General features: G+C 39.1%; 1 protein-coding gene across 9 annotated transcripts in view; it reads left to right on the forward strand.

The window, feature by feature from the left end:
• Cadps2 (calcium dependent secretion activator 2) overlaps positions 1-26,983 on the forward strand; it is a 499,527-nt gene that overhangs the window by 386,316 nt on the left and 86,228 nt on the right. For 5 of the 9 annotated variants that reach the window (XM_076913647.1, XM_076913648.1, XM_076913651.1 and 2 more), the window contains exons 15-18: positions 1,570-1,633; positions 4,492-4,615; positions 6,457-6,477; positions 24,186-24,289. In XM_076913647.1, the coding sequence (XP_076769762.1) occupies positions 1,570-1,633; positions 4,492-4,615; positions 6,457-6,477; positions 24,186-24,289 (313 nt within the window). The remainder of the gene's footprint in view (positions 1-1,569; positions 1,634-4,491; positions 4,616-6,456; positions 6,478-24,185; positions 24,290-26,983) is intronic. The other 4 variants (XM_076913649.1, XM_076913653.1, XM_034518954.2 and 1 more) reach the window with 1 other exon arrangement.

Raw genomic sequence — 26,983 nt, forward strand, 5'->3', positions numbered from 1 at the left:
TAAATGTAATCTGAGGATCAGTAACATTCCATTCATAAAATGTGTCACCCGCAGGTTAATGGAAATAAACGATAGCAAAGACAATGGGTGGATTATGCAAATACACTGAAAAGATTAGGCAAGGGGAGGGAACTACAAGGAGCCAATTGGCTCTTTATTTAGGTGTGCATTAAGCTTCAGAGTACACAGGGTGATTAAAGCTACTTCACTAATTTGCTGAGGTCTAAAAAGCACCATTTCACAGGAACATCTATTAAAATAAATTGATTGAGGCTTTTCTGGAGGTTGGGGGAACATGGCACCAAGAGGCAAAACTAAGCAAGGATATGTTCTAACAGAAAGTAGATGACGAATCCTCCAAAGAAAAGCCTAGCTAACTAAATTTGGAAAGTATACGCTTGCATTTATCTCTATCACCGGAGAAATTTTTATGATGCTGGCAATTCCCAAACTCAAATACGTTTCTTTTAAAAGGAAGAAAGAGGTGCGCCTTTTATTCCTTGTTTTGGTTTTTTTTTTTTTTTTTTTTTTTTTTTTTTAATTTGGTCTCTTAAACAACTTTTAACTTGAAACTTAAAGTGTGTTCTAGGTAAATCCATTCAAATTACAGTGTGAGAAAAATAATTTCATTCTGCAGCCACCAGACAATTGAGTAGGACATGGAGAGAGATAAACTTCCCAACTCATTAGTTGACAGATTTCTAAGTCAAAGTGGGGTAGCAGCATAAGGACAGCCAGCTGCCTGCAGTCTGGGTCCTGGAGGAGGGGGCTTCGGAAGGGTGGTGGAGTCTTTCCTAACTCTGGTTCAATAAAGCCTATGGCTCCAGAAGGATTCTCAACCCTCTTCATGTGGAGATTGATGTGAAGAGGGGAAGAAAAAAAAACACCTGTTACCCATCCTGTGGCCACTGACCTTAGGAGTTCACTCTCTCTCTCCCTAAGCCCCAGTTTCAGAACACCCCCACCATGTGGCTTCCACTTGTTACTTTGCAGCTAGGATCTATTAGAGAAGAAACAGTTGGCATCTTAACTCTCCTGAGGAAATTCTGCACAGGGTTTGCATGTTCCTGAGAAGGTGAAAGAATTGAACACCATGGTTGCCAGTGTGGTGTCCCTAAATTGGGAGAAGGGAGCACTGCTGATCTTAGAAGTTAGGTGTATGGTGGATACCTTCTTCTCCCACATATTAATACTAGCAAGTATGAGAAAAATCATTTCATTTTCATCTGGACCTTAAATACCAAAGCTTAAACAAGAAATTTTTAGGTATTACATACCAATCCTCTCTAGAATGACCATGGGGTGTCTTCCTTAATGTCTGTACTCTTAGTGACTGTATCATGAAGACTTGAGAGTCGTTTTTCATCATAGTTGGCACCTTGTTAGTTCAAGACCTTGAAATCATACCCTTGGTAAAATTTAGCAGGTAAAGTAATGTCCAAGAGGACTCGATATTTTAACTTGTCTTCAAGGTTCTCCACTAGTGCCAAGTAATCGAAGGCGGCATCATTTAGTTCCTGGGTTGGTATTACAAGTTTCATGTTTCTGTCCCTCCTTTTGTTTCTAAAGATACTGCTTTCCCTTCGGACGACCTGAGGGTGCTCTAAAAGCTACGCTCTCCTTACTTGAAAGGGTATGTATGAGGGTTTATATATGCTCCCTGTGTTCTTGGGGGCTGGGTTCCCCCTGTTGAACTGAGCGGTCTTCACGAGTCAGAGCTTTTTGCTGAGCCTATGCCACTGTGCCCATACCTTTGCTTACTAATTTTCTCACTGTCTCCCTACTCCTTCCTTCCTCTGAGGAAGCCTTTTCTCCACCATTCTACCCGATACTGTGCTATCTACCGGATACTTGTCCTTTAATGATATCGATCTTTGCATCTTACCCCCCCAACCTATCATCTCATGAGATGTTTTATTGTTCCTTTTTCTGTTGTTGCTGTTGTTGTTTTGTTTTTTAGTTGTTTCTGTTTCCCAGGCCTTTGCACACTTGCCTTTTATGGTTCTATTAGATTCACTGGTCTTTCCAGCACTTTTAGCCCTCATGCATGTCAGGGTTACCATGTAAAATGATGGCCATATCGTTCCTTTCCGTTCATTTCAGGCTCCACATCGGATGTGTTGTCATCAATGAGTTCACAAGTCATAGAAATACATTTCCCCAGCAAAACCATATAGCAAACAAGGTCTTTAAAACCATCCTTAAAAACAATTTTTAAGGCATAATGTGTGCTGTTTCTGTAGATGTTGAGGATAGTGTTTTTTCATGTTTATAAATCTGCCCAAATGCTGTGAAATTCTGCCAGCTGAATAATAAGGTTTCAGCAACTCTTCACTCTAAGAATTGTAAACAATTTTGTTTATTCTATATAGCTTGTAATTGTATTATGCTGGCCCTGATTGATTGACTTTCTCTTACCTATTTTTCTGCCAAAATAACTTTAGAAATAACTACCTACAAGCATGGCTACTAGAAAAGGAAGCAGAAACATTGTCCAGAAATTGAGAGAGGGGGCTTGACGCAGTGATTAAAATGGAATCTTTGGTTATAGGTTAAATCCATATGTTATAGCCTTGTCTTCTGTTTTGTGTACCTTGAATGAAGTCATTCATTCAATAACAGGCTTTATTAGAATTTTTATATTTTTAAACACTGTGTGAAGCCTTGGACTTTTTAAACTATTTTTTCTGTTCTATTCCTTTGCAAATAAGTCAGTTCTTAAAGTTGCTTTACTTTTTGTAACCGAATATAATCTTGGGTACCTTATTCAGCCTCTCTGAGTCTTGGTTTCCATGGTAGAGTCTTGCTCCTTCCCAACAGGAAGGAGGTAGTAATCCAGGGATGCCCCATGACAGGTGGCAGGGTGATAGTGACCCTTCCTAGTTATAGTCACTAATCTCATCTTCTACTAAACTGAAACAGAAATGCTACAGGCCATTTCTTTATTTTTTTTAAACTTGCAACTTTCAAAAGCAAAATAAAATCTGAAAGTGAATTTTTAACACCTTTAATGTTTTGGAAGAGCCCCAGAGGAAGCTAAAACCCATAGACAGAAATCAGGGTTTAGTTCCTAGAGAATGTGAAATAATATCTAAATCCTAGCTTCACCTCTGGGGCAAGCATATACATTCTAATTTCTTGTTATTCTTTCTACTATTTGAAATTTCTCAGCATGAGAAGCTAAGTAAAATTCATAAGCCTGTATATGCAGCAGCAGCATCTTGATGGTAAATTTTGGCAAAGGTCTCATTAAATATAATAGTTTATATTCTATGCCTATACATATTTCACTTTGCACAGATTTTTTTCTGACTACAAAATATTTACTTTCTGTTTCTGAAGTACCAAATAAATGTCGTAATTCAATTTGAAAATAAACGACCTGATAAATGATAAAGTTAGCTGATTTCAAGAAAGAAAATCTTGCCTAAATACATTTGAAAATACTGTCAGGGGTTATTGCTACTTGTATACTAGAATAAATTCAAGAGTGTTCAAATACTGGTAAAAAGAGATTAAAGTAATAAAGTTTCAAATGGATGTTTTTGGGTTATTTAGTACTTTTTGCAGTTTAAGAGATTAGTAGAATACTTACCACACTTAAAAAGCACCTTTATTAGCCTTTTCTCATATGTATCATTGTTTGAATATAAACAAAGCATAACAATTAACATTAAATGCATGAGAAAATAGTCTGCCTAACAGTGGCTAACAATTTATAACAGGAGTGGTAATGAAAAGTATCAATGCATCGTTAGAAAGGGTTTAAAGTTACCTTTTGAATTTTTTATATAACCGTATTTGCTGCTTGTTAGCAATAAAACATGTTAAGGAAAAATATCCAAGAATACATTTTAGGAACCCAGCAAAGAAAAACCTTCTTTTTTATCAGAAACTGAGGAAAAATGTCATTGTGTCTCACATAAAGCACTTGTTCCACGAAGGCAAAGACCCCCCCCCCTCCTCTTTTCGTACTCCAGCACACGGTGCTCAGCAGATCACAATTAAAACGTTCAATCCATGATTTTTACAGTGCTCCAAAATTATGCCCACTCATGGCGCAATTGTTTCTTACGATTTTTCCACATGTAACTCCGAAGACCTGGGGCTTTTTCACTAGGACTATACAAGACAAAACTTTGTTTATCACTTATGCCAAGGGCTGTAATCCTGATCTGAAACAGCTGCTCTAATGGTGTCGTGGATCCCTGGAGGAGAAGTGACAGTCACACTGAATCCTGGTGACCTGGCCTATGGGAGGTTTTGATGTTCACAAATGAGGCTTAGACAGAAGGAACCAATACTGAAGGATTAGGTCCCAGTTGTGAAGTGCCGACTCATTACTTCCCACAAGTTACAGAAGACCCCTCCCCCCTCCCCAGGAAACACTGAGGTCTGAGGCAATTTGTGTAATTTGTTTTTAGAATGTATTTTATGCACTGTCTCTCCTCTTCTTTTCCACCCACCCCGCTTCTCTCTCCTTCTCTGTAGGTTTTAATGAAAGACATCGCCACCCCTATCCCCGCGGAGGAGGTGAAGAAAGTGGTCAGAAAATGTCTGGAGAAGGCTGCCTTGATCAATTACACTAGGCTCACAGAATATGCCAAAATAGAAGGTCAGTGCCCTGAGCAATTGCCGAAGTGGCTGTGAGAGCCAACAATGCCTATTAACTGAATTTTCTATGAGAAGCCCTTTCCTTCCCTGAACAATCCTGTGCCGAGGCAAAGGGAAATGTCTCATTAAAATCTCAGCTGGCGAACTGAAGCGCTTTTTCCTATTCATCGCTTTAATATGCCTCCTGGGACTCGGCTTGAATGAAAGACCCAGGATCCGTGCTTAAGTTGTTCTTTGTTCTTATTTTGAGTTTTCAAGAAACCAAAAGGTGTTTGCATGGGTTGTATTTTTTTGACATTACTGTAAGTATGTCTAACATTTAAACTATGGGCTGTGGATGCTTTGCTGATTGGTGTCAGTGTAGCATTATGTAATTTTATTTTCTGATCTGCACTGTCACTCGGCGGAGGAAGAAACTTGTTGATTGTTAGGCGGGCTGGAATACACGGGTAGAACTTCCTGCCGCTGTTAATTGCTGGCTCTATATTGATGCATTTGAAAGATTAGACCTCTTGAGAGGACTGTGCACTTTTTCTCTTTCTTCGAGTTTTATTCATTAAGGACACTGATATTTTAAATGTTTAGAGATAAGTAAACGGCCGAGTCACAAGACCAGCTTTTATTTTTCAGTCTTTTGAACTGGCTGACTTCACAGCATCGGAAAAGATTTTAAATAATTTGTTCAAATTGTCATAAAGCTGACATATCATACATGGGTCATTACCAGAAGAAAAGGAAAAGTTTGTGTTTTGTTAAAAATTTATATCTTAAAATAAGAGGGGAGTCATTCTGTAGATAAAGATTGATAGCTTTTAGTATTTTTAGATAGTGCTTAGTGGAAAGTTAATTTACAATTAATTGGTATTGGGATAATTTTATCAATATTCAGCCAATGGAAAACATAAATGTTCTGTCTTTTTTTTTTTCCAAATCTGGACAAGCTCTCTAACGAGCATGTGATAACCAACCTCCTGAGTGATTAACAAAAAAGCCATCTCATCACCATAGCAACCAATATTATATCACGAGAGTAACAACATGAAACCTCCTTAGTTACCAGCTTAACATCATTAATTACGATATCATGTTGTGTTAAAGCAAACGCAGTGAGCACTCGGTCATTTGAAGGAAGTGGAAGATGAACACTCTGGTTTTCACTTGTGAATACTCACTCGCTCCATGGAACTCTCAGGTCACGGAATATCAAGAGTTCCAACATGATTGAAAGAACCGATCCATGAGCGGACATTAAAACCTTTCAAGTATCTCAGAGGAAAGTTTGTGGGGATCTTTAGCCATTATAACACCTTATTTAAAATGTGCAGACAGAACCCTTTCTTTCTGAGCTCCTCTGGCAAGGTTTTGCTGCTATGCAAAAATGCTGAGATGATCAGATGATCGGCTACATTTCACCATGTAGCTCAGTAGTTTATACTTGTAGAGTCCACTGGGAAGGAGATGGAGGATCTTCTCTTATCTGTACATAGAGGTGTTTGTCCTAAAACCAAGTGGAAGGGAAGTCAGTACCCGCCCATGTTTTCCTTTCCTGGAGTTTAATGTGATTGACATTCTAGAAAATGGATCCCAGCAATCCATTCAAGGACTGCCGAGCTGTCTTACTTCAAAAACATAAAATATTGGTCATTCACTGAGAAAAAAATTGCTTTTTCAATTTCTCCTTCCATCCTTCCTATTCTGATTTTCATTTGTTAAACAAAAAAAAGCAATCATTTTTTAATGTTCAGGTCACACCAAGAACATACAAAATGAGCTGGAAATAGAAAGATGGGCTAGTTTTCTTTTGCTTTGCTTGGCCTTAAATTCTCTTTTCTTATGTTTTAGGGCCTGCAGAAAAGGAAACAGGTAATTTTTCTGCATGCACGAGCCGTTATTTCTAATGTGGTGGTGTATGACATTTTAGAAATATTTCTTTGAAGTATGGCTGCCATAAAAAATAAGCACATATTTAATGTATCTAAAAATGCAGCCATGGGACTATTCACAATTTATACTATAAGCCTTCCAAAAGTCTTCTCCCTACCCTCGTCATTATTATCATAACCAAGAGGGAAAAAAACAAACAAACAACTATGTGTTCTCAGAGCACTTTTTAGTTGTACAAACAAAACAGCACTGCTGTCTGGAGGTCCCTCTGCTGTGCGGTACCTGTCTATGGTTTACAGATCTCATGATCTGAAGCTTTGCACAACGCCGTTGATACTTTTCCATTTTACTTACCTCGAGATGGTTCTTCTACTCTTTCCTGGTATTATAGAACACTCAGTGGTATCATTCAGTTCTTGTCTTACTATATCTGATTCATTTTGTTAACACATTGCCCTACACATACATGTAGCTCTCACAGTGGGTAAGGGTAAGGTTTCCTTCTTCTCTAAGGCTGAGTAATATTTCATTGTCTGCATATATCAAGTTTGCCGAATGCCTTTGTCTACCAATAGATACTGAATTGCTTCCATGGCTTGGTTATTGTGGATAATGCTGCCAGGAGGTTGGGAGTATGGATATCTGAAGATTTTTATTTCTGTTCTTTTGGATAGATAGCAGACTCCATGGTAGAGCTGAATTCTTTTTTTTTTTTTTTCATGCTCCTCCATACTGCTGTCCACAGTGCATGTAACAGTGTCCACACATCTCACAGTATCTGAGCTCTTCCCTTCACATCCTTGACTACTACCTGTTATATGAGGCGGTGAAGGTTCTCTGACCATGGTTGTAGATGAGGAGGTGATAATGAGTTTGCTTGCATCCCCATGAAGATTAGTGACACAGAATATTTTCATATAAGCAAGAGACTCACTGGGCATTTGTAGGTCCTCATTTGATAGATGTCTAACTCCGTTCCTTTGCCAATTTTCATTGGGTTATCTGGGGCTTCTGGTATGTATTAGTATGCATGTGTTATATATTTCAGATGTTATCTCTTGCTCAGATGTATTTTCTCTCATCCGTAGGCTGTCTTTTGTTGTGTTGTCTTCTTTCCTGTTGGTTACATGTTTTTGTGACATCTGTAAGTGGTGGTCTCCCCATCAGAGTGCCTGTTTGTTTATTTTCACCAGAATACTGAAAATAATTCATATTTCCAGAACTATTGCTAATTCTTTGTAGGGAGAATATGTTGTTATTTTTCTCTGAAAGATCAGCAGTAGTTTTATCTGAATTCAAAGCAAGAAACCAGAGGCCATATTAATGTTATACATTATGTATTAGGTGTGGACACTAATCTTATTTGGAAGTGGTTACCAGTACTTGAAGAGTTCTCATAACTGGAAGAGAGAAGCATCTTCCTTTATCACTCCTGAAAACTAGCCTAAGAGTCAAAAGCAAAACTGCAATGACATGAAAGTAAGATGTTCTTAAGTCCGAATGAATGAGGAGAGGCTATAAAATCCCTAACGAAATTGTGTGTGCACATGTGCAAGGGTGCATGCATGTATGTGTATGGGTAAGCATAGGGGTATGTGTGTGGGTGGGTCTGGATGTTTCTGAGTCTCTAAAATATTGAGTCTTGTACCTTTTTGTTTGTTTGTTTGTTTGTTTTGCTTCTTAGCACAACTGTAATTAATTTAACTGTCCATACCACTTTCTGTACACTCTACCTGTTTCCTCTTCAATCTTGCAAACAGAGTACTTCTTGCTTTGCTCCTCTTGTCTCTAGGTACCTAACCCAATGACAGGATCATTGTTCTGAGTTCTTGTTAATTAGTTTCCATCTGGAAACAATGGTGCATGAGACAAGTGGTAAACCATCCTTGTATCCACTTGCAATGCCACAGAAAAATGCTTTGTTTTGTTTTTAAACTCAAATTTTCTACTAAGGACTCTATTTCTTGGCTTTTTCTGTTATTTTCTACAACCTGGGTCCTGAGGGGTGACAGGTACAAAACACTGAGACACAAATGGGAAAAGAAAGACACTCTACAGTAGTTGCACTTGAGAAAAATAATTAGAATAAAATGAGGTTTTTAATCATCTACATTTATGGCAGCCCACACAAGTAGTTCCATGTTTTGTTTTGTTTTGTTTTAGAAACTCTTTCAAAAGATTTTGCAAAGCCAGCAAAATGGCTCAGCAGATAGAGACACTTTCCACCAAGCCTGGCAACTTGAGTTCAGTCTCCAGAACCCATGGGAAAGTATGAGAGAACAGACTTGCCCAGGGTGGCCACAGGCCTCCTATGTGTCATGGGCACACACAGAAGATAGATAGACAGACAGAGAAAAAGACAGACAAATAGATAGATAAATGATATATAACATGGTTGTTCTGAAAACTGATTTTAGCCTAGCCTACGAGCAAGCAGTGGAGAGTATCTATGCCTTTTCCACTTCTCTAGAGTACATGAGTCATCCATCTAAGACTAGACTCAGGCCTGATCTTTATGCTTTGGGGCTTTGTTTCTTCTGTGGAATAAGCCGAGAGATACTAGTGCACCTCAGGATGCATGGGAAGAGGCGCCTATACAGACACCTACGTGACTCAGGATGAAGAGGAAAGGATTTTCCATATGCCTGCTGCCCCTGATGGGCTAGCTTCCCTTTGCTACTCTTTACTGTTCCTTCCACCATTCACCTGGACATCTCAGCAGCTTTGAGAAAAGTAATTTGGATAAAACTAAATGCTTATAAAAAAAGGAAATATCTAAATATATTTTTAAATAACTGTCTAAATCAATGAGAGATTTTTAAGAAATGTATATTCCTTTAGTTGCATTTAGTAGTAAATGGATTTCCTTGTAAGTGACCATGGGGAGATTTTTAAAATGAATAAAAATAAAAATATTAATTACCTTTCTATTGATAAATTTTTCAAAAATTCTCTTAAACATTTCTACTACCTACAAAAGAAGAAAGGTCTGCCAAGATTTGTTATGATTTTGTCATCAATCTGAATGTCCTAAAAGTTTACAAAAAAAAAAAAAAAAAAAAAAACTGGTTTTTATAGAATTCAGTGAAACTTCAGGAAAAAAAAAGTTGTACTACCATCATCAGAATTCTGCATATTTGTGATACTACATGGTCTCTGAGACCCAAGAACGCAATCCATTCTTTCCACTGGCTGCTAGGCTTCCACGATTGTCAGACTCAAAATGATAACATTTTTATGACAATCCCTTCAGCCATGTTACAAAAGTTTATGGTTCATATTATTTTATCACAACTTTCCCACAAAATTAAAATTGCTTATTAAGACAAAAAACCTTCCATGATAGGCCCTCCCTAAGCAGTTTATATGTGTCACCTCATTTACCACTTTGTGATGCATGTTATTATTATTTCAGAAAATCAAGTAAGTGGCTGAACAACTTGTCTAGAGTCATAGACCTAGTAGGTCATTACGGAGCACTGGCTGTGAGCTTCGATCTATGAGCTTCTCTCCATCCCTTGTCTCCCTCTTGATACATTTGTATCCATTGAAAAGTTACAATCTCAGTTAAATTTCTCCTCATCCATCTCAGTTACCATATTTCAGACGCTTTCTGTTTGTACGTCTCTTCCTAAACCAGAGGGCACAAAACAAGTCATCCTCCTTATTATCCTTCTGAAGAGGGAGGGGGGGCTTGTCACCAGTTCATCCCCAGTTCAGAGGAAAGTGCCAGGCATGGCACATGCTTGGTACCCAATAAATACTTATTTAATAAACAGATGAGCTTATGACACAGACAGTTATCTGGCTACTTACAGCAGAAACGACATCCGTAAGCTGGCAAGCTGCCTTGTAAAAGGTCATTCAAACCAATCACTGAATAATTAAAATGTAGGGTGAAAACTGGCCACTTAAAACTAACAAGACTGAAAAAGATAAGCCAGAGTCACATGCCTTTATTACAGGAGACCGAGGCAGCATGGCTCCAATACAGAATCGGAGAAGCAAAGGTTACAATTGTATTTACAATGCAGAGCAATCCACCTGTTTCCCATCGTTTGATGATCCACTATGCTGCTCAGTTGTGATTCATGGTTTCCTCTATCCTTCGGGATCCTTCCTTGTCCATTGGCAGCACATAGGAGAAAGGGGTTTCAGAGTCTAATGACAGATTAATGAAAACAAACAACTTTATTTCCTTCTTGGGTACTGCGTGTTACCTATAAACTGGTAGTTCACTCTGAGCATCTCACTTTTGGAAAAAACAGTTCTTATTTAATCTGGGAGCCATAAAATACCAGTTGCTTGGATTGACATTTTTTAGCACTTTATCAGTAATCTTTGATTTCCATTGTACCCAAACCAAATCTTTATAAATTTGTTTGGTTTTGCTGTTGGTTTTGTAGTAGTAAGATTATAGTCTAGAACTCATAATGGCATGTAAATCTTAGTTTTCTAATTGTTCATTCTTTTTTTAAATTGAATGGCTTGATAATGCGAATTATGTGTCTTTTTTTTTTTTTTGAATGAAATATCCCTTTGGTTTTTAATTCAATGAGTTCAACAGCAGTAATACATAAGCTGTGGATCCCTGTGGTGCTCTAGAGACTGTGCCTCACATTGTGACTTATAGTATAGGCATGCTTCTTAGAGCTGCCCTTTACATGAATGTGCTGCATGGGTTTGGTAATAGGCTCCTTAAGAATCTAGAAATATGGAGGTGCCTGGCATGGATGGAGCAGGAGAAGACTTTGTATTGTAAAGCCCCATGTTGGCCCCGCTGGTTGCCAGGTTCCCAGGGCTAAGCCCCAGTGTACTCACTTCCAGACTTTGAGTTGACTGGCACAGAAATGCTTCCCCAGGAGACACTGTGCTTACTCACTTTGAGAAAAGAAGCCGCACTGTGGCCGTCCTTACGTCATTAGGATGTGTGTGCCATCTGGGTGGCATTTTAATTTAGCACTACATTGTCAAACGATAATGATAAATAATAAATAAATAGAGTCTGCTTTGTTTATGATCCATGTGCCAAGGAACAGTGTATATTCAAAACACTGTTGATATGTCTTGTTAAAGGTGAATAACTTCTTACTAGTATTTTTAAAATAATGATAATTTTTCTCTCATAAAAGTTTGCTGCGCTAGCTTAAAATTTTAGGTTTATTTACTGTTAGATGTCACTACACACAGATACAAACACACACACATACACATCCCACAAGCATACATGCATATATAAGGTTTAAAAAATTAGTTAAAACCTAAAAATAGATGTCATCATGAATTGATACTTTTGTGACCTAGACCAAAAAAAAATTCTCCAAAACATGACAACACTTTGTAGGAAATAATCTCTAAACTGAAGACTACTGAATCTTCACCCACTAGAATTCAACAGGTAACTGAAGAATTCCCATCTGACGTTTTGAGCTGCGTGATAGAAACAGTGGGCTCTTTCTCAATTACCTGCTGCTGATGGGTATACCAGTAGACAACAATCTCTGACTCCAGAACAATAGGGATGAATAATAATTTCTTCATCGTATTGAGCAAGCCATTGAAGTCTGCTGAAGTCTTAGTTCCCCAGAGCTTCTAGTAAAGGAAACTCATGTATATACTGTAAAGATGTGGTAGTCATGCTGACCTACCTGTTGTGACCAGTGGATAAAGGATCACACCAAGCTTCATTTTTCTACTATAATTTTGAAGAACTGGGTATTTTTCACATGGTAATGACATGTTTAAATTACCCAGGAAGAGGAAATTTCCCTAGTAGCCATAAATTGCTTTGATTACCTCAGGTAACATAATCCGATTGAACTGTTGGTTTTTAAGCCATTATTATCAATATCCTTTTATCCTTATATAGAATTGAACATCATTAATCCTGCTTCCTGGATACGGAAGATGGATAGTTTTCTGTTAAGCTTACATTTAAGCACAATGCTACTTCACTTCAGCTTTTTCTCTCTCAGGTTTGGAGCAATCAGGATTTCTCCTATTTTTGTTCACTTCAACTTTTCTCCACCTACTCACTACAGAAGAAAATACCCCATGCTATGTAATTTGTATCCCCAGTAATTGGCTTATTACAATGTAATATTAATTCCTGTGGATCAAAAGCTGTTTAGAAGAATTATAAGCAGGGGCTGGAAGGTTTACTTACCAGAAATGGCAAATGAAGGTATTCCTTGCGCATGCCCGACAAAGTTTTAAGTATTCTGTGTGATGCTTCAGTTTTTCCATACAGAGGAAAGCCTCTACTGTGCAGTGGACCGGTTGCTTCTTGCACACTCAGATAACTCTGGGTAAAGTCAAATAAGGACATGAGATGCCCACTGCAGAAACAAGAATCAGGCATGCAACACTCTTAGTTCCTCTGCAATGTAAAAGGAAGACCTAGGGTTCTGCACTCTTAAACTGATTCCATTCCTCCCTTCCTGCTTTCTCAGCTGGTAGGACCAGAACAGCGGTAGAATACGCTTGTCTGTTGAGGGATACTGGAAACACTACACATTCCCTTTCGCTTCAGTGTTCCACTCCTCAAGTTAGAGCGAATCTCACCAGCACTTATCCTCTGGTGTTAAAGAATTGAAGCTCCAGAGGGGCAAGGGTGTGGGTGTTGGTAGGGAAACAGAAAGTAGAAGCCCACAAAGCTGACATCCGAGAGAAGGTGGGTGCTCTCATTTATCCCAAGGCACATAACATTTAAATATGAGCTCAAAGTTCCTATGACGTTCGGACCTGGGAAGGAAACGTTGTTCATGATACAAACCCAAGTAATCATCTACTTCAAAGCCAGTTCAACTGTCCTGTACTGCTGACCTCAGTTTGTCCCTAAATCTTTTTGAGTAATTGTTACTTCATCCTATAGCTCTTCTTACTCCCATGGTTAGTGCTACTGTCTTCTTTCTAGACAATTCTCTTCTACTTTTAAACCCTAAAAAAAGGGGGGGAGTATCCTGGTCTCTATATCCCTTCATCGTCTGTCAAAGAATAGTCTCGCACTGATTTTTCTTCCCTTCACTTCTTACCTCCCAGTGACTTTCAGGCACACATTGTGCCTGGTGCAAAGGCATTCCTCTTCTGCTAATGTGGGAACATATTGAAAGCAAGAGTGGACTGGGTGAGTCACCGCTGCACTCCGTTACCATCCAATCTCCCAAGTGTAGATGTTCATAACCCAAGAAGATTATTATCCAAGTGCTACTGTTTTAAGCATAACAGCATAAAAGTGATTCCTCTTCTAGATGAATTGATCAGTAGTAACAGGAAATATTCAGTTTCTGTTGATGTTTTGCCTGGTAAAGTCTGTTAAAAAGTTCAAGTTTCTCCCTCTTCCAACTCCCTAAAAGAGGGGCTGGAGAGATGGCTTAGCAGTTAAGAGCACTGACTGCTCTTCCAGAGGTCCTGAGTTCAATTCCCAGCAACCACATGGTGGCTCTCAACCATCCGTCATGCTAGTGTCTCTGAAGACAGCTACAGTGTACTCACATATATAAAAATAAATCTTAAAAAAATGAACCTAAAAGAGTCTATGGACTGTCCCATAATGCCATTCTCAGTGTCTTCCAAAGAGCTGAACATTGGGGCTCCACGTGTTGACTCCCGAGGAACACATAAGAGATAACAAATGACATAATATGTACCATTAGATGAATAAGTACTCACTTCATAGGATGATTATAGAGAATAACATATTCATTGAGTAATCTTTCTAGTATTGGCAAATGCTATGCAGTACTTTATGACTAATTCCTTAAGATATCACACAAGATGTTCTGATTATATCCACCCTTCTCTAAGATCTTCCCAGATTTACCCCATTTTCTTACCCTCCCAACTTTATAACCCCTTTTTTCTTAACCATCAACTTCAATTTTTGTTGCCCATATGTTCTTGGATGTATGGCCTTTGAACATTGATAACTTCCCAGGTGCTACTTGATGAAAACTGACACCCTAGTGGTTCTGAGTCGTCAACAGTTCCTTGACTCAAGAGTAGGAATTTGGGCTCCCCTACCTTCCATGTGTTGGAATTTTGTGTGGCTTGAACTTGTACAGGTCTTACCCAGGCTGTCACAAAGGTTGTGAGTTCATACATATGGTTGCCTGTTGTAGCTGCATAACACTGTTCCCTTTTTCTCTCTCTTTTTTTTTTAAGATTTGCTTATTTTATGTATGTGAGTATAATACACTGCAGCTATTTTCAGACAAATCAAAGAGAGCATCAGATCCCATCACAGATGGTTGTGAGCCACCATGTGGTTGCTAGGAATTGAATTCAGGACCTCTGCAAGAGCAGTCAGTGCTCTTAACCTCTGAGCCATTTTTCTAGCCCCTCCCTTTTTCTTAAGTTTCTGGTGCCAGAGAATTAAACTTAGCAGCAGCATGGGGCTGAGCCACACTCAGGAGACAGCAGGTTTCCCCCAGTACTTCTGCATAATTGGTATCAGTGTCAGCAGAAGTCTCAAAGGCAAAATCAAAGTTTAGATTATGGAAGTATTTTTGATATTTAGGCCTCAGAAAAGCTTTAGGCACTCCCTCTGGTCCATAAAATACACTCCAAGAGCCTCTTTTCTTTACCAAAAGTCAAATAGCAATGACATATAAACACAAATAATCTTATCAGTCACAACCAGGGCAGGGTGTCTAGGAACTAACTTTGCCAAGCATAAAATGTAGACTTTCATGGAACAATATAGAGTTTGAAATTCAAAGGATTGGATTTAGATTAGGAAGTATCCTAAGTAGCTAGAGAGAGATCAGCCATGGCCAAGGAAGATGCTTTCCAAAGGTAAAATCTAAATCAGCTCATAATTCAGCTTTTTGTTCATCAAAATTATATGTCCATATAATATTTTTTTAAGCATCCCAGGATATGATTTTTACCTCTTTAGTCAATGTTCCTTATTTGTTTCATGCCTATGCTTGAAACCAAGTTTTAACTTTAAAAAAAAATATAGCATATTCCATTTAATTCCTTCAATTTTTTTTTACATAGAAATGGATAAAGCTGCTAAATAATGTCAGGATTTTTATAATTTACAGAGTCCCTTATTACTGGGGGGAAAAAAACACTTCCATTCTTCTTCCATTCTTCTTAAAACTAACCTTTGAAAAAGAGGTGCCTTCTAAAAAAAAAAAAAAAGTACCAGTTGAGCGCATGAGAAAGACCACTGCCAGACAAGGAACATTCCATAGGGTCCCTCCTGTGTGCTCCCCAGCAGGAACTACCCCTCTGCTGTTGATGCATGACACTCTGAAAGCTCTTGTAGAGTCTTCCTTCATTCCTCTGAAGATGCATGAAAATCTCATTACAGGCATTCAACACCTGCTTCCTAAAAGGTCTCAAAAAAGATGTCAGTTTGCTCAGCTCACTTGACAGTATGTCACGGATTTGTTGTTGGTTCTGTTTTATTTTTTTTTTTTTAACGTCCATATGGAATGCGATTCACAGATAAATGCTGTCTTGAAATAACAAGCTTCTCCACTTTCACAAGCAGCTCTGTAGCCCGTAGTTCTCCAGGGTCACAGCTTGAAGGCACACGATTGGTGACCCTGTGTTTATTTACCAACATGTGTCAACAGGTAAACCAAGTGACATGTAGCAGTGTGGCTCCTGCAGCACCTTGTTAATATGAGCAGCTCAGATGTATTAGGAAGTCCTTTTCCAAATCAGAGTAATGCAAACTGACAGGCTTCTACCTCCTTCTCGGCAGTTTCTAAGTGCTCAAAGCCTGCACAGATAACATGGTTTGGAAGATTAGAAAGGGATCCTTACTTACAGAGCATGACTAAGTAGCCAAAAAACCAACACTAAACATACACACACACACATATGTATACACACATACACATATACATATATGTATATATATATGAATGAAATATACTCCACACACTCGGAATACACACACACACACACACACACACACACACACACGAAAACCTCTCCACTAAAGGGTAAGAAACTTTCACAGCCGGCAACACTGCTGGAGACATGTGCCTCTATTTCTCTCTGGAAACTTAGAAACATTCATAGTCTTAATAAAAACACAGCTTCAGTCATGTTCTAATAAGTCGTATACTATAGCACCTTATAACAGATGTTTCTGGGTGGAGGTTCTAATCATTGCTTCTGTCATATTCCAGCAGCAGCAGCAGCCTTTACGTTTGGATTTACTTTATGTGTGTGAATGTATTGCCTGCATACACGTATGCTCACCAGTGCATGCCTGTTGGATCCCCTGTAACTGAGGTCACAGATGACTGTAAGCCACCATGTAGGTGCTGGGAATTGAACCCAGGTCCTCTGAAAGAGCAACAAGTTGCCCTTAACTACTGAGCCATCTCTTTACCCCCTATTTTAAGGATATTAAGTAAAGTACAGGGTGTAGCTATGCCTCAAAAATCCTCCTAAAGAAAGACTCATATAGAATCAATGACTTTATCCCATTTGCAGACCTCATAATATGACCTGTCACTCAGGGCCACCACATACTGTTGTTTTATGGAAATCACTGTCTTTAAATGTTCTTCAGCTGTGAGAGCCATACATGTCAGTGGCCTGCATATTACCATCGGCTGTGGACCTAAATATAACTTTACTCACGTTAAGGCTAATCCAGAGGAAGTATTTAATGCGGCAGTAACTATAAAAGAAATAGTTCAAAGTGCTATATTATTAGTATAACTAATTCTAAAGCAATATTCATTTGAACTGTGCTTTCAATGACAGGGTCATTAAATGAGCTGGTCCCAAAGGGAGGCATGGAACTAGGAGGCCACAGACTTACTGTTTTCAAACAATTAAGGCATTAGCAATCTTACGGATTCTAAGCGATTGTCGGGAGGTCATACCACTGCAGATTATTTTCATTCATACATAGAATTGCCCAGATATGAATGGCATTTTATGATAACCGAGCAGAAATGCAAACTATTCAGACTCCACAAAGAAAAAAAAAATGTCACCTTTGATCTAAATGAGGTCTATATAAAGATGTAGCCTGAGGTCTGGGAAGGTAACTCAGTAGGTCAAATGCTTTCTGTGCAAGCAGAAGAGACTGAGTTCAGGTCCGACAAGCCCATGTAATGCCCCCAGTGGTGGATACCTGTAATCCCAGTGTTCCTATGCAAGATGAAATCAGAGACTAGAGAGTCTCAGACACTCACAGGATGGTTAGGCTGCATGTGTAGCAGTGAACAAAAACCACCTCAAATAAGGTCAGTGGCAAGGTTCTCCTCTGACCTTTGCTCACATGCCATGTCATGTTCTTGTCCTCATACACACAGACAGACACTTGGAAAGATCCATTAAAAAGAGTGTTGCTTAATTTCAAGTAAGGAAGGAAGTAGACTTCATACAGATTGCCTTTGTGCCTAACTCCATCTTTTGTGAGTGCCAAGTCGTTCAGACAATTTGAGAATAGCATCAAGATCATTACCTGGCAACCATTTCAGAATGCAAATTCTCAGGCCTCACCCAAGACAGCCAAATCAGACTCTCTGTAGGTGATTTCAAGTGATTGTTTTTTTCAGGAAGAGCTGCAGGGATTCTGATGCAGGCTGGAGTTGAGCACAGCTGAAGATGATCTGCCTATGGATGCCAGCAATCAGAATCTCAGCACTCCCAAGAACCATGGCACCATTTAGATTGCTGTGAGCATGTCAAGGGTGGCTCATTCCCTTTGCTTAGGTGTCTCACATAAGAAAAATATGTGAGATTTAGGATCTTCTCCCACACCTTTGTGAGGCATTCTTTATATTTGTCTTCTCTAGAACACCAATTTCAAAGACTATATCCCAGAATCATCCAGCCTACTCACAAGTTCTACAGTGTCAGGCAGGTGGGGGAGGGGGGTCTTTGGATTAATGGGAAAGAAGTCATCTAATTTCCCACCTTCTTCCCTCCTGAGGTCAGAAGGCCCATGAGGATTGGCCAATTTTAAGAGTCCCCGGAGCCTGACTGTCCTAGGCTCTGGCACAAGGCCACTCACCTATAGAGAGGAGAGGCCAGAGAACAAATAAAAACTTAGACTTTCCAACTGTATCGTGGTCCAGGAGAAATGTCCTGAGCCAGCAGAAAGGCCTAAAGAGTTAATTGTGTGAAACAAATAGCTCACAGGTGTGTGTGTGTGTGTGTGTGTGTGTGTGTGTTGTGTATGTATGTGTGTGTTCAAGACGCTTAAACATCTCATCAATTATGATAAGGCCAAATCACAAAGGTTACATGGAATATTTACATTTTGTCAATTAAATAGTTTAAAATTTGTGTCAAAGGCATCACAGATTTCTACATATTGTATACGTGAAAAGAGAAATGATCTAATTGGTCTTTTTCCCAGGTGCCCCTGCAACCTTTACCATGAACATCACTTCTCTCCACTTGGGACCCTGACAAGAAATGGCAATGAGGGAAACAGCCAGGGAGCACATCCTAGGAGTCCACATGCTCCTTGAAGTCTTAAGTCCTAATTAAAGCATACTACAGTCGGTCTGTCTGCTTGCAGCTTCCCATCTCCTAGCTTTCCCCCAGTGGGATCTCTTCTTAAATGTACAGAGAAGTAATTAAAAGAATATGCTTTAGGGAGCCAAGGAGGGTTATCATAGAAAATGAGAAAAGATCGCATCTAAGAGTAGTGTACCGAAATTCAGGAGGGAACCTCTCTGCTTTGGGCGTATTTGTTTTAAATGCCACTATTTGAAATGTATTACAACAGACAACTTGAAGTAAAGCTTCAAGAACATCAACATTTGTAATGTGGAAGCAACATTGCAAAGACAGTGGAGGACAACATCTTAAGGAGGAATTCTAGCTTCAGATTTCAGTGTAGGTTTTAATGGAGCCGTTGATAACCTTGTTATCTCAGAGTTCTGCCCGTGGAGTGCATTAAACTTCTTGGCTGTAGTCAAAACGGGTGAAAACCAAGGGTGTGTACACATTGTGCTTGATAAAAATGCTACTTATTTAAAGTATTAAGAGTGGCCATTATGTTCAAGGACAAAGATTCCCTCCTCTCCGTAAACTTTATCTAGGAAAAATAAAATGTTTAAAGAGTTTTTAAGTTCCACCAGGGACACAAGATGCTCTCAACATCTTTGTTTAGGACAATATCAAATGTAGAAGCTGATTTTGATGCATTCACACATAAATAAAAATTAGTTGTCTCACTTTTTTCTATTGTATACTAGTGACTATTATTGACTATATACATATATACATGTATATAGTACATGTATATAGTATATATACATATATGTATATATACATATAGTATATGTATATATATATGTATAGTACTATATTGTGTGTGTATATATACATATATATACACATATACATATATAGTCAATACTCAGAAAATTTGAAATAAAAAGGTCAAATCATTCAGAAGATTTTCTTAGTTGTTGTTCACTGGTTTATTAGTTGGTGGTTGAGACATGGTCTTAGTGTGCAGTGCTGGCTGCCCTGGAATTCAAAGGAAGCAGACTGCCTGACTTTCCCAAGCAATGGGATTAAAGGCAGGAAACTCCAAAACCATCCAAGAAGTGATACTCATATATTTTTTCCATATATATCCATCTGTCTCTTTGTCTGTCTGTCTTTCTGTCTACGTATCTATCTGTCATCTGTCTGTCTACCTATCTACCTGTCTACCTCTCTCTTTTTTTGAGAATTCCATGCACGAGCCCTGCATCTACACTGCTTCTACTCTCCCTCCCCTCAACTCCTTTTATGTCCTCCCTAACGCCCAACCAAATCCATGACATCAACTTTAAATCTTATCATTATTTATACATATATATGACTTGCCAAATTTATTTAATATTGCTTGTATGTCCAGGACTGATCTCTTGATAAGGTTTAATTAAATCTCAGAAAGTAACTAAATGACCTTGTAAATTGACTTCAACCTCTCTGAACCCAATAACAGAAGTCCTAATTCCCTAGTTTTCAGAATGGCTTTAAGGATGCAGTAAACAGTATCCTAAAATATATTGGAAATACAAGTTCCCTATGTGTTATAGAAGTTTGTATTTATTAACCTCTTTAAAAACTACATTTTGTGTGTGTGTGTGTGTGTGTGTGTGTGTGTGCGCACGCGCGCGCGCGCGCACACACGTGTACATAAACACATACATATATTAAAACTATACATTTCAAAACATAAAACCAAAAGGTTTCCTGGAACTTACTCTGTATACCAGACTAGCCTTGAACTCAGAGATCCACCTGCCTTTGCCTCCCAAGTGTTGGGATTAAAGAAGCCTGCTGTCACTCAAGGTATAACGGCAGGCCCACTGCACACAGAGCTGGACAGGAAGGATAGAAGGTTAACCTGGAGGTCAGTGATAGGGGAGGGGCAAAGAACACACTGGGAAAACAGCTGGGTGGAACTAGTTTGTTTATTTGGGGAGAGGGGTCTCTGGGGCAAGGTTTATGTGGTTGAGTACCATTGTCCAGGGCAGGGGTGTTGGAAGAAGCTACATCTGCATACTCACGGCTTTTAGAGGGTGGGGTGGAGGGGGACTTTATAAGGTCAAACAGGAATGAAGCATAGAAGCATTCAGGGTAATAAATTCACACTAGGGTTGATAGTGGTTGAGCCAGGTTTAAAGTGCAAGATTGAGAGAGAGAAGGGACCCAACTCCTGCCATCCTCATATTTGAAGTATCCGGGCTAAAGCTTCCTTAACCTTTTCTCCAGAAACATGAGCCATTATGGTCCCACACCACTTGGCTTAAAACCTGAAAGTTTTAGTGACTCTAAATTCTCCATGTTAGAGGGAATCTTAAAGATTATATGATCAGTGATTCTTAGCATCTTGTTGACATAGCAGGACTTTCAATTAATGACCCAGTCTCTTTTGTGTCTTCCTTTTTTTCAATCTGCTATCATCTTTCAAGAGTCCCCCTTTTATACAGCCTCCACAGCATCTCTGTTACATGCCTTGTTACACTCACCAATACGTACATTGTTGTTCCAAAATTCAGTCTCTTCTGAGGTCCTAGGACACACTGACTGCATTGTCCCTCTAATTGATAGAGTCATCCTGTCATAGGTAAAGCTCACAGCGATAAAGCACCATTCTCTTGCACAGCAAGGACACTCAAGGCCCAAGTGAAGGACACTTACCTTCATCACCTTTTAGATATTTTTATATCATCTCTCTAACCCTGGGAGTTATAGGTGTTTTTTAAATGGCTTAAAAATGATACATGAAAAGCCCTTGCTTGACTATGCCTGACTTCTCAAAGAACCGTCATCATTAGTACACATCATCCCCAAACCTCCTCTCAGAAAGCTTGTCTGCCCTGCAGTTCTCCTGTCTGGAAACCTGTGTCTTACATAGGTCACATGCTATTCCTCTGTGACCATGATTCCTTTAAGTCTCTCCCCCCATGTTTTATACAACATGCATGTTTGTTTCCAGACTTTTTGAAGGCTCTTCTTATCCTCACTAAACAGCTTGGAGTACCTCCACATGAAAGGCTCACGACCTACCTTGACTTCACCTCTGTTGAAGAAATTTCAAAATGATCTTGAAACAGGTGGATGAGCTGGTACTTTCTAAATAGCCTTTCAGTTGTGATTTGGGATGTTGAATTGTTTGCGATAAGAACATATTAGCCTAAAAGGGAGGAATGAAGACAAGAAAAATAGACCAGAAAGTCAATAACAGATATGTTTGTTTGGAAAGCAAATCATGGTGAGTTGTGTCTGTGATCCCAGCATCGGAGAGAACAAAGCAAGAAGATCCTAAGTTTGAGGCTAGCCTGGGTTATACAGGAGTCCCAGGCCATTCTGGGCTATTTAAGAAGAACCCATCTCAAAACTCAAACAAAAACATCCAGTGGGTGTAATTGCCACTCTGATCTGCTTACCTCATCCCTTTTCCTTCCCATAGTTGAGAATATCTATTCCATGTTGGCAGGCTGGTGTTCCTGTCAGAGACAAGAAGTGACTCTCTATTGTAGGAGAATTTAGGGCGTGAGGCCTGTGTGCTTCAAGCCATGTCTTACTTTTAAGCATGTTAAAAGTTCAGTGAGCAGGAACCCACCAGAAGGCATGTTGCACCACATTGCTGTCTGCCCTTTGCGGATGAATTAAGACAAGAAATGTTAAGAATCTCTTCCAAATTTAAAACTGAGATCTGAGGAGATATTGAGAGGAAAGATCTGTTGCAGGAGGACATAGTAGCTACTGAGGTTGGTGATAGAGAGGAACTTGGTTCTAAAACTTTAACTCTTCCTTAAGACACCAGGCTTTGCTCTCAGTGAACAAAGGGATCTATGAATACAAGGCACACTTGCTTTGACCTGCTTTGGGTTAGTGTGAGTATATTCTCCATAAACTCATGTACAAGGACCTTGATCTCCTGAGTGATGGGGAACTCTTAAAGGGTGATACCTAGGAGGAAATGACTAGACAATGGGACTGCCATTGTCAGAGGGATTAATGTTGTCCTCTCAGACAGGTTTTAGAGCTCACTCTTGAAAGAGAGTGTTTGTTGTACAGTAAAATGACCCCACATGCATGGCTCTTTGTGCCTTATGGCCATTTTCCTTTCCAGTTCTCTACCATGTTGTAATATCCTCAGAGACCTGAAAGAGAGAGAGAGAGAGAGAGAGAGAGAGAGAGAGAGAGAGAGAGAGAGGAAAGAAAGAAAGAAAGAAAGAAAGAAAGAAAGAAAGAAAGAAAGAAAGAAAGAAAGAAAAGAAGCACTCAAACTTGGACTTTCAGCTGCCCAAACTTAACAAAAGTAACCTCTTTTCTTTATAAAGCACCCAGTATCCAGTATTCTGTTATAGCATCGCAAAATGATCTGAGGCAGCTTTATCTTAAACGTTCCTCATGAAAACTGTTCCTATTATTTTGAGAGAGTTGTGTCACATACGGCACCTGATTTCTGCCAATTTGTTGGAGTCTTTGAAATAAACTATTTTGCCTTCTCTTTCACTGAATTTCTGGCAGCTGCACTTCACCTTATTGTGTTTTGTCCCTTTACACCAATTCAGGTTAATGCTAAAGGTACCTTCAAATTGGAAGAAGGCTTCTGTCCTTCCCTAACCTGCTACCCCCACATTTGGCAGTGGGCTGAGATGGCAGCAAGCACACAAGGAAGAAAAACAGTTAATTGTGGGCTGTCAGAGTTGTTTTAGGTGACTTTGTACTCCTGGGATTTGAGATCCAAGTGAACTGAGAATTCAAATAGCAACAAAAAACCTGGGGTTTGCTAATGCCAGGAGTGACTCATCTGGTGAGAACTGTATTGTATTGATAATACAATGTAGCCGGAAGGAAAAGACAGTGCTGCCTGCTCTCTTTGTGTTTCTGACCTTGAGCAGAATTGTAACTTGTTTGTTGCAGAAGTTGAGCATCTAATGTGCTGTTGCACCTGTTAGTTCTTGTATACTAAATGGCAAAGCACTTGCAGATCTGTGATTGCTTTGTGGGTGAAATATTTTCTGCAATCTGGTGAACCGGCTTTTTAAAGACAATGTGTTCAATTGTGTTCCTTGCGTCCCTTATCTTTCAAAAGTGTGCTTCCTTGTGCCATTTCAATACTCTGATCGTTCATTACATCTTAGGACATGTCTGGCTTTGTATTCTCAAGGTAACATTATGATTTTCTTTTTCTTTTTTTAAAAAAAAAAAAAAAAAAAAAAAAAAAAAAACAGAGACCATGAACCAGGCAACTCCTGCCAGGAAGCTGGAAGAGGTTCTTCATCTCGCAGAGCTCTGCATAGAAGTCCTACAGCAAAACGAGGAGCATCATGCTGAGGTGATGAGCTGGAGCCAGAGCATAGAGTTCTCCCAAGGGCTTTGCCATGGAGGGGGCGGGGCAACAGTGAAAAGATAGCCAGACTGGAGTCTCAGTATGCAGCTGTCCAAACATACACCATTCCTGAAAAGAGTGTGTGTGTGTGTGTGTGTGTGTGTGTGTGTGTGTGTGTGTGTGCAAGTGTGGTTTTTACACACTTATGTGCTCATGTGTGTGAGTATGCATGTGAGTGAGTGTGTGTGTGTGTGTGTGATTTTTGTATCTGTTTTTGACAACAATCACATAATAAGGACGGGAGAAAGCTTGAGAGATCTGTCCCCAAGTTACATAAACAATAGCTAGCAAAGGTGGGACACACCAATGTTGGGATGCCAAACAAGTAAGAGTTTTTTGTCCTATGATATGATCATTTGTTTGAAAATGTGGGACAGTGAACATTAATCAAAAACATTCATAATTGTGTAACTGACTATAGCCTTCCCTTTCGCATCAGATTTTCTGTACGTTTTCATTAAATCTTTGGTTTTTCAAGCATATTTGTGAAACATTTATAATTTTTCTGTGAAAAATTGTGCCAATGCTGTTGGCTTCCTTGTGTTTACGTCGTTTGTTGTATGTGTATTAGAGATCCCAACATCTCTTACGTGTATAGGTGGTAAAATTTTTCCCATTAAATATGCTGCATTTTCAAAAAAAAAAATCTTTGGTTTTTTTCTTGTTTTTGTTTTTTGTCACGCTTGGAGGGAACCCAGGCATTACCCAACCCTCTGCCCCAGAGCCCCATTGCCAGCCAATATTTTTAAAGTTCTAATTACATAGTAACATTTTCTATCGACCCACAGTGGTCTTACCATATTGATATTCTAAGACTTAAAATTCTCTATTCAATAGTTGTGAGTACAAAAACAGTTTTCTGGTTTTGAGTTGAATAGAGGAAATATGTAGAATTAAATAAACACAATAAATGTTGGTGTCCTCACAGTGCTTTCAGTTTTGAGGAAGCAGATATAACGAGCTGAAAGAAAACAGACCAGATACATGTGAATTTATAGAATATTTATGTTTGATGTAATCTAGTTCTCAGAAAATATGAGAAACTACAGGACCTATATTTAAGCAAATTCTTGGAAAAGAGTATTTATGAAGCCTTACTATAGGTAACTAAGATTTAGTGTATCTGGTTATAAATATGATCATTCAAAACATCTGCTTTTAGCTCACACTGTGGAATCTAGTTTTTAGCTTGCATCTGTCATGTGTGAACTTGTTATGGATATTTTATTTTAAACTGAAGAAACAGCTGCTTCAATAATTTGAAATGAATTCCCAGGAGGATGTTTTCTGGGCTAGAATCACCGCCATGCTACAAAGAAAAAAAAATCATATGATAAAAATATAGGTATGTTTCCTTGTCTTTGTCTTGATCTGAAAGAGATTATCATCAGATTCTAAGGCCCTTCTAAATTGTTTTTAATCTGACCAAATATCCTATTTCAGTATGTGTTTCCACTGGGCAGGTTTATAACTAATACTCCCATACATTTTATGGAAATTAAAATGTAATGTTTTTAATTTAGTCAATGTAGTCACTAAAAAAATCCTTGTTAAGGTATAATTATAATATAGATGCTGTTTGGTTTTTAATGCGTAACCTACAATTGACTTCCCTAAACATAGCATAGAAACATCACTGTGCTCTGTGCTTCAATGCACTTGGAACTATTCTGGTGACTTCTTTACAAATACTCTGTAACATGGTGCCATTTTTCTGTTCTGCTTACGCTCCAAATTTTTGGAATCCCACAGGGAAGAGAGGTGAGTAAAACTGTTTCTTCTTTTTCTTTCTTTGCATAAGACAACCCTTTAATGTGACTGTGAAGCAGGACCTGTTCTAATGGTTGTCATTTTGAAGTCAACTTAGGCTTTTCCTTGGAATGCAAGACTTTCCTCTGAGTGGGCTAGCCTTTGCTACACGGTTAGGTGACTGTGTTTAGTTAGAAATTAGATGCATAATTAATGTCTTTCGGCCCAAGCAAAACACCATGCAAAAAATTGGAAATTTTGGCTGTTTGGTTTTTTGTCTTGGATTAATTTTTAAATCTTTTTATTTTCTCCTTTCCATTAGGTCTTCCCTCTGAGCAGTACTGGAGAATGAACTGGTCTAATTTCAAAGTCGTTTCCAGAGTGTGTTAGTGGGTGGCACTCTACACTGAGATTCATTTTGCTGGATGCTCTGGCCAGTTTCATTACTCCAAGCTGCACCTAGCTCCCTCTGCTCTTCAGCTTCTCTGAGGAGGTTAATGCATTTGCCTTGAGGTGACCTCCAGATCGCTCGGGCTCTCACTCTTCCTTTCACTCTGCCTCCCTGGCAGTCCCAGTGCACTCAACAGGACTAAGTGGCTGTTTCCCTCTTGCACCGTTCCTGCAGGTGCCCAGCCATCCACCTCCTTGTCATGAACTTGATTGGAAGGCAGCCCCTCCTCCTCTGGAGGCCTCTTGACCTCTCAGGTTTTTCTCTCTGGAAAGCTGATTTTAGCTCTTTTTCAGCAAAAATCTTTTAAGGTTTTCTCCACATTTCAGGGAGCAGGCTGTGCTGGATCTGAGATTTCAACCAAAGGAATCTAACAGTTCTTCATCCAAAAGCCATTCCCTCTGACAGAACTAGGAAGTCCCAATGCCTCCTGGGAAAACCAC

Source organism: Arvicanthis niloticus, chromosome 15 (assembly GCF_011762505.2).
Source record: "Arvicanthis niloticus isolate mArvNil1 chromosome 15, mArvNil1.pat.X, whole genome shotgun sequence".
In the NCBI taxonomy this organism is placed as follows: Eukaryota; Metazoa; Chordata; class Mammalia; order Rodentia; family Muridae; genus Arvicanthis; species Arvicanthis niloticus.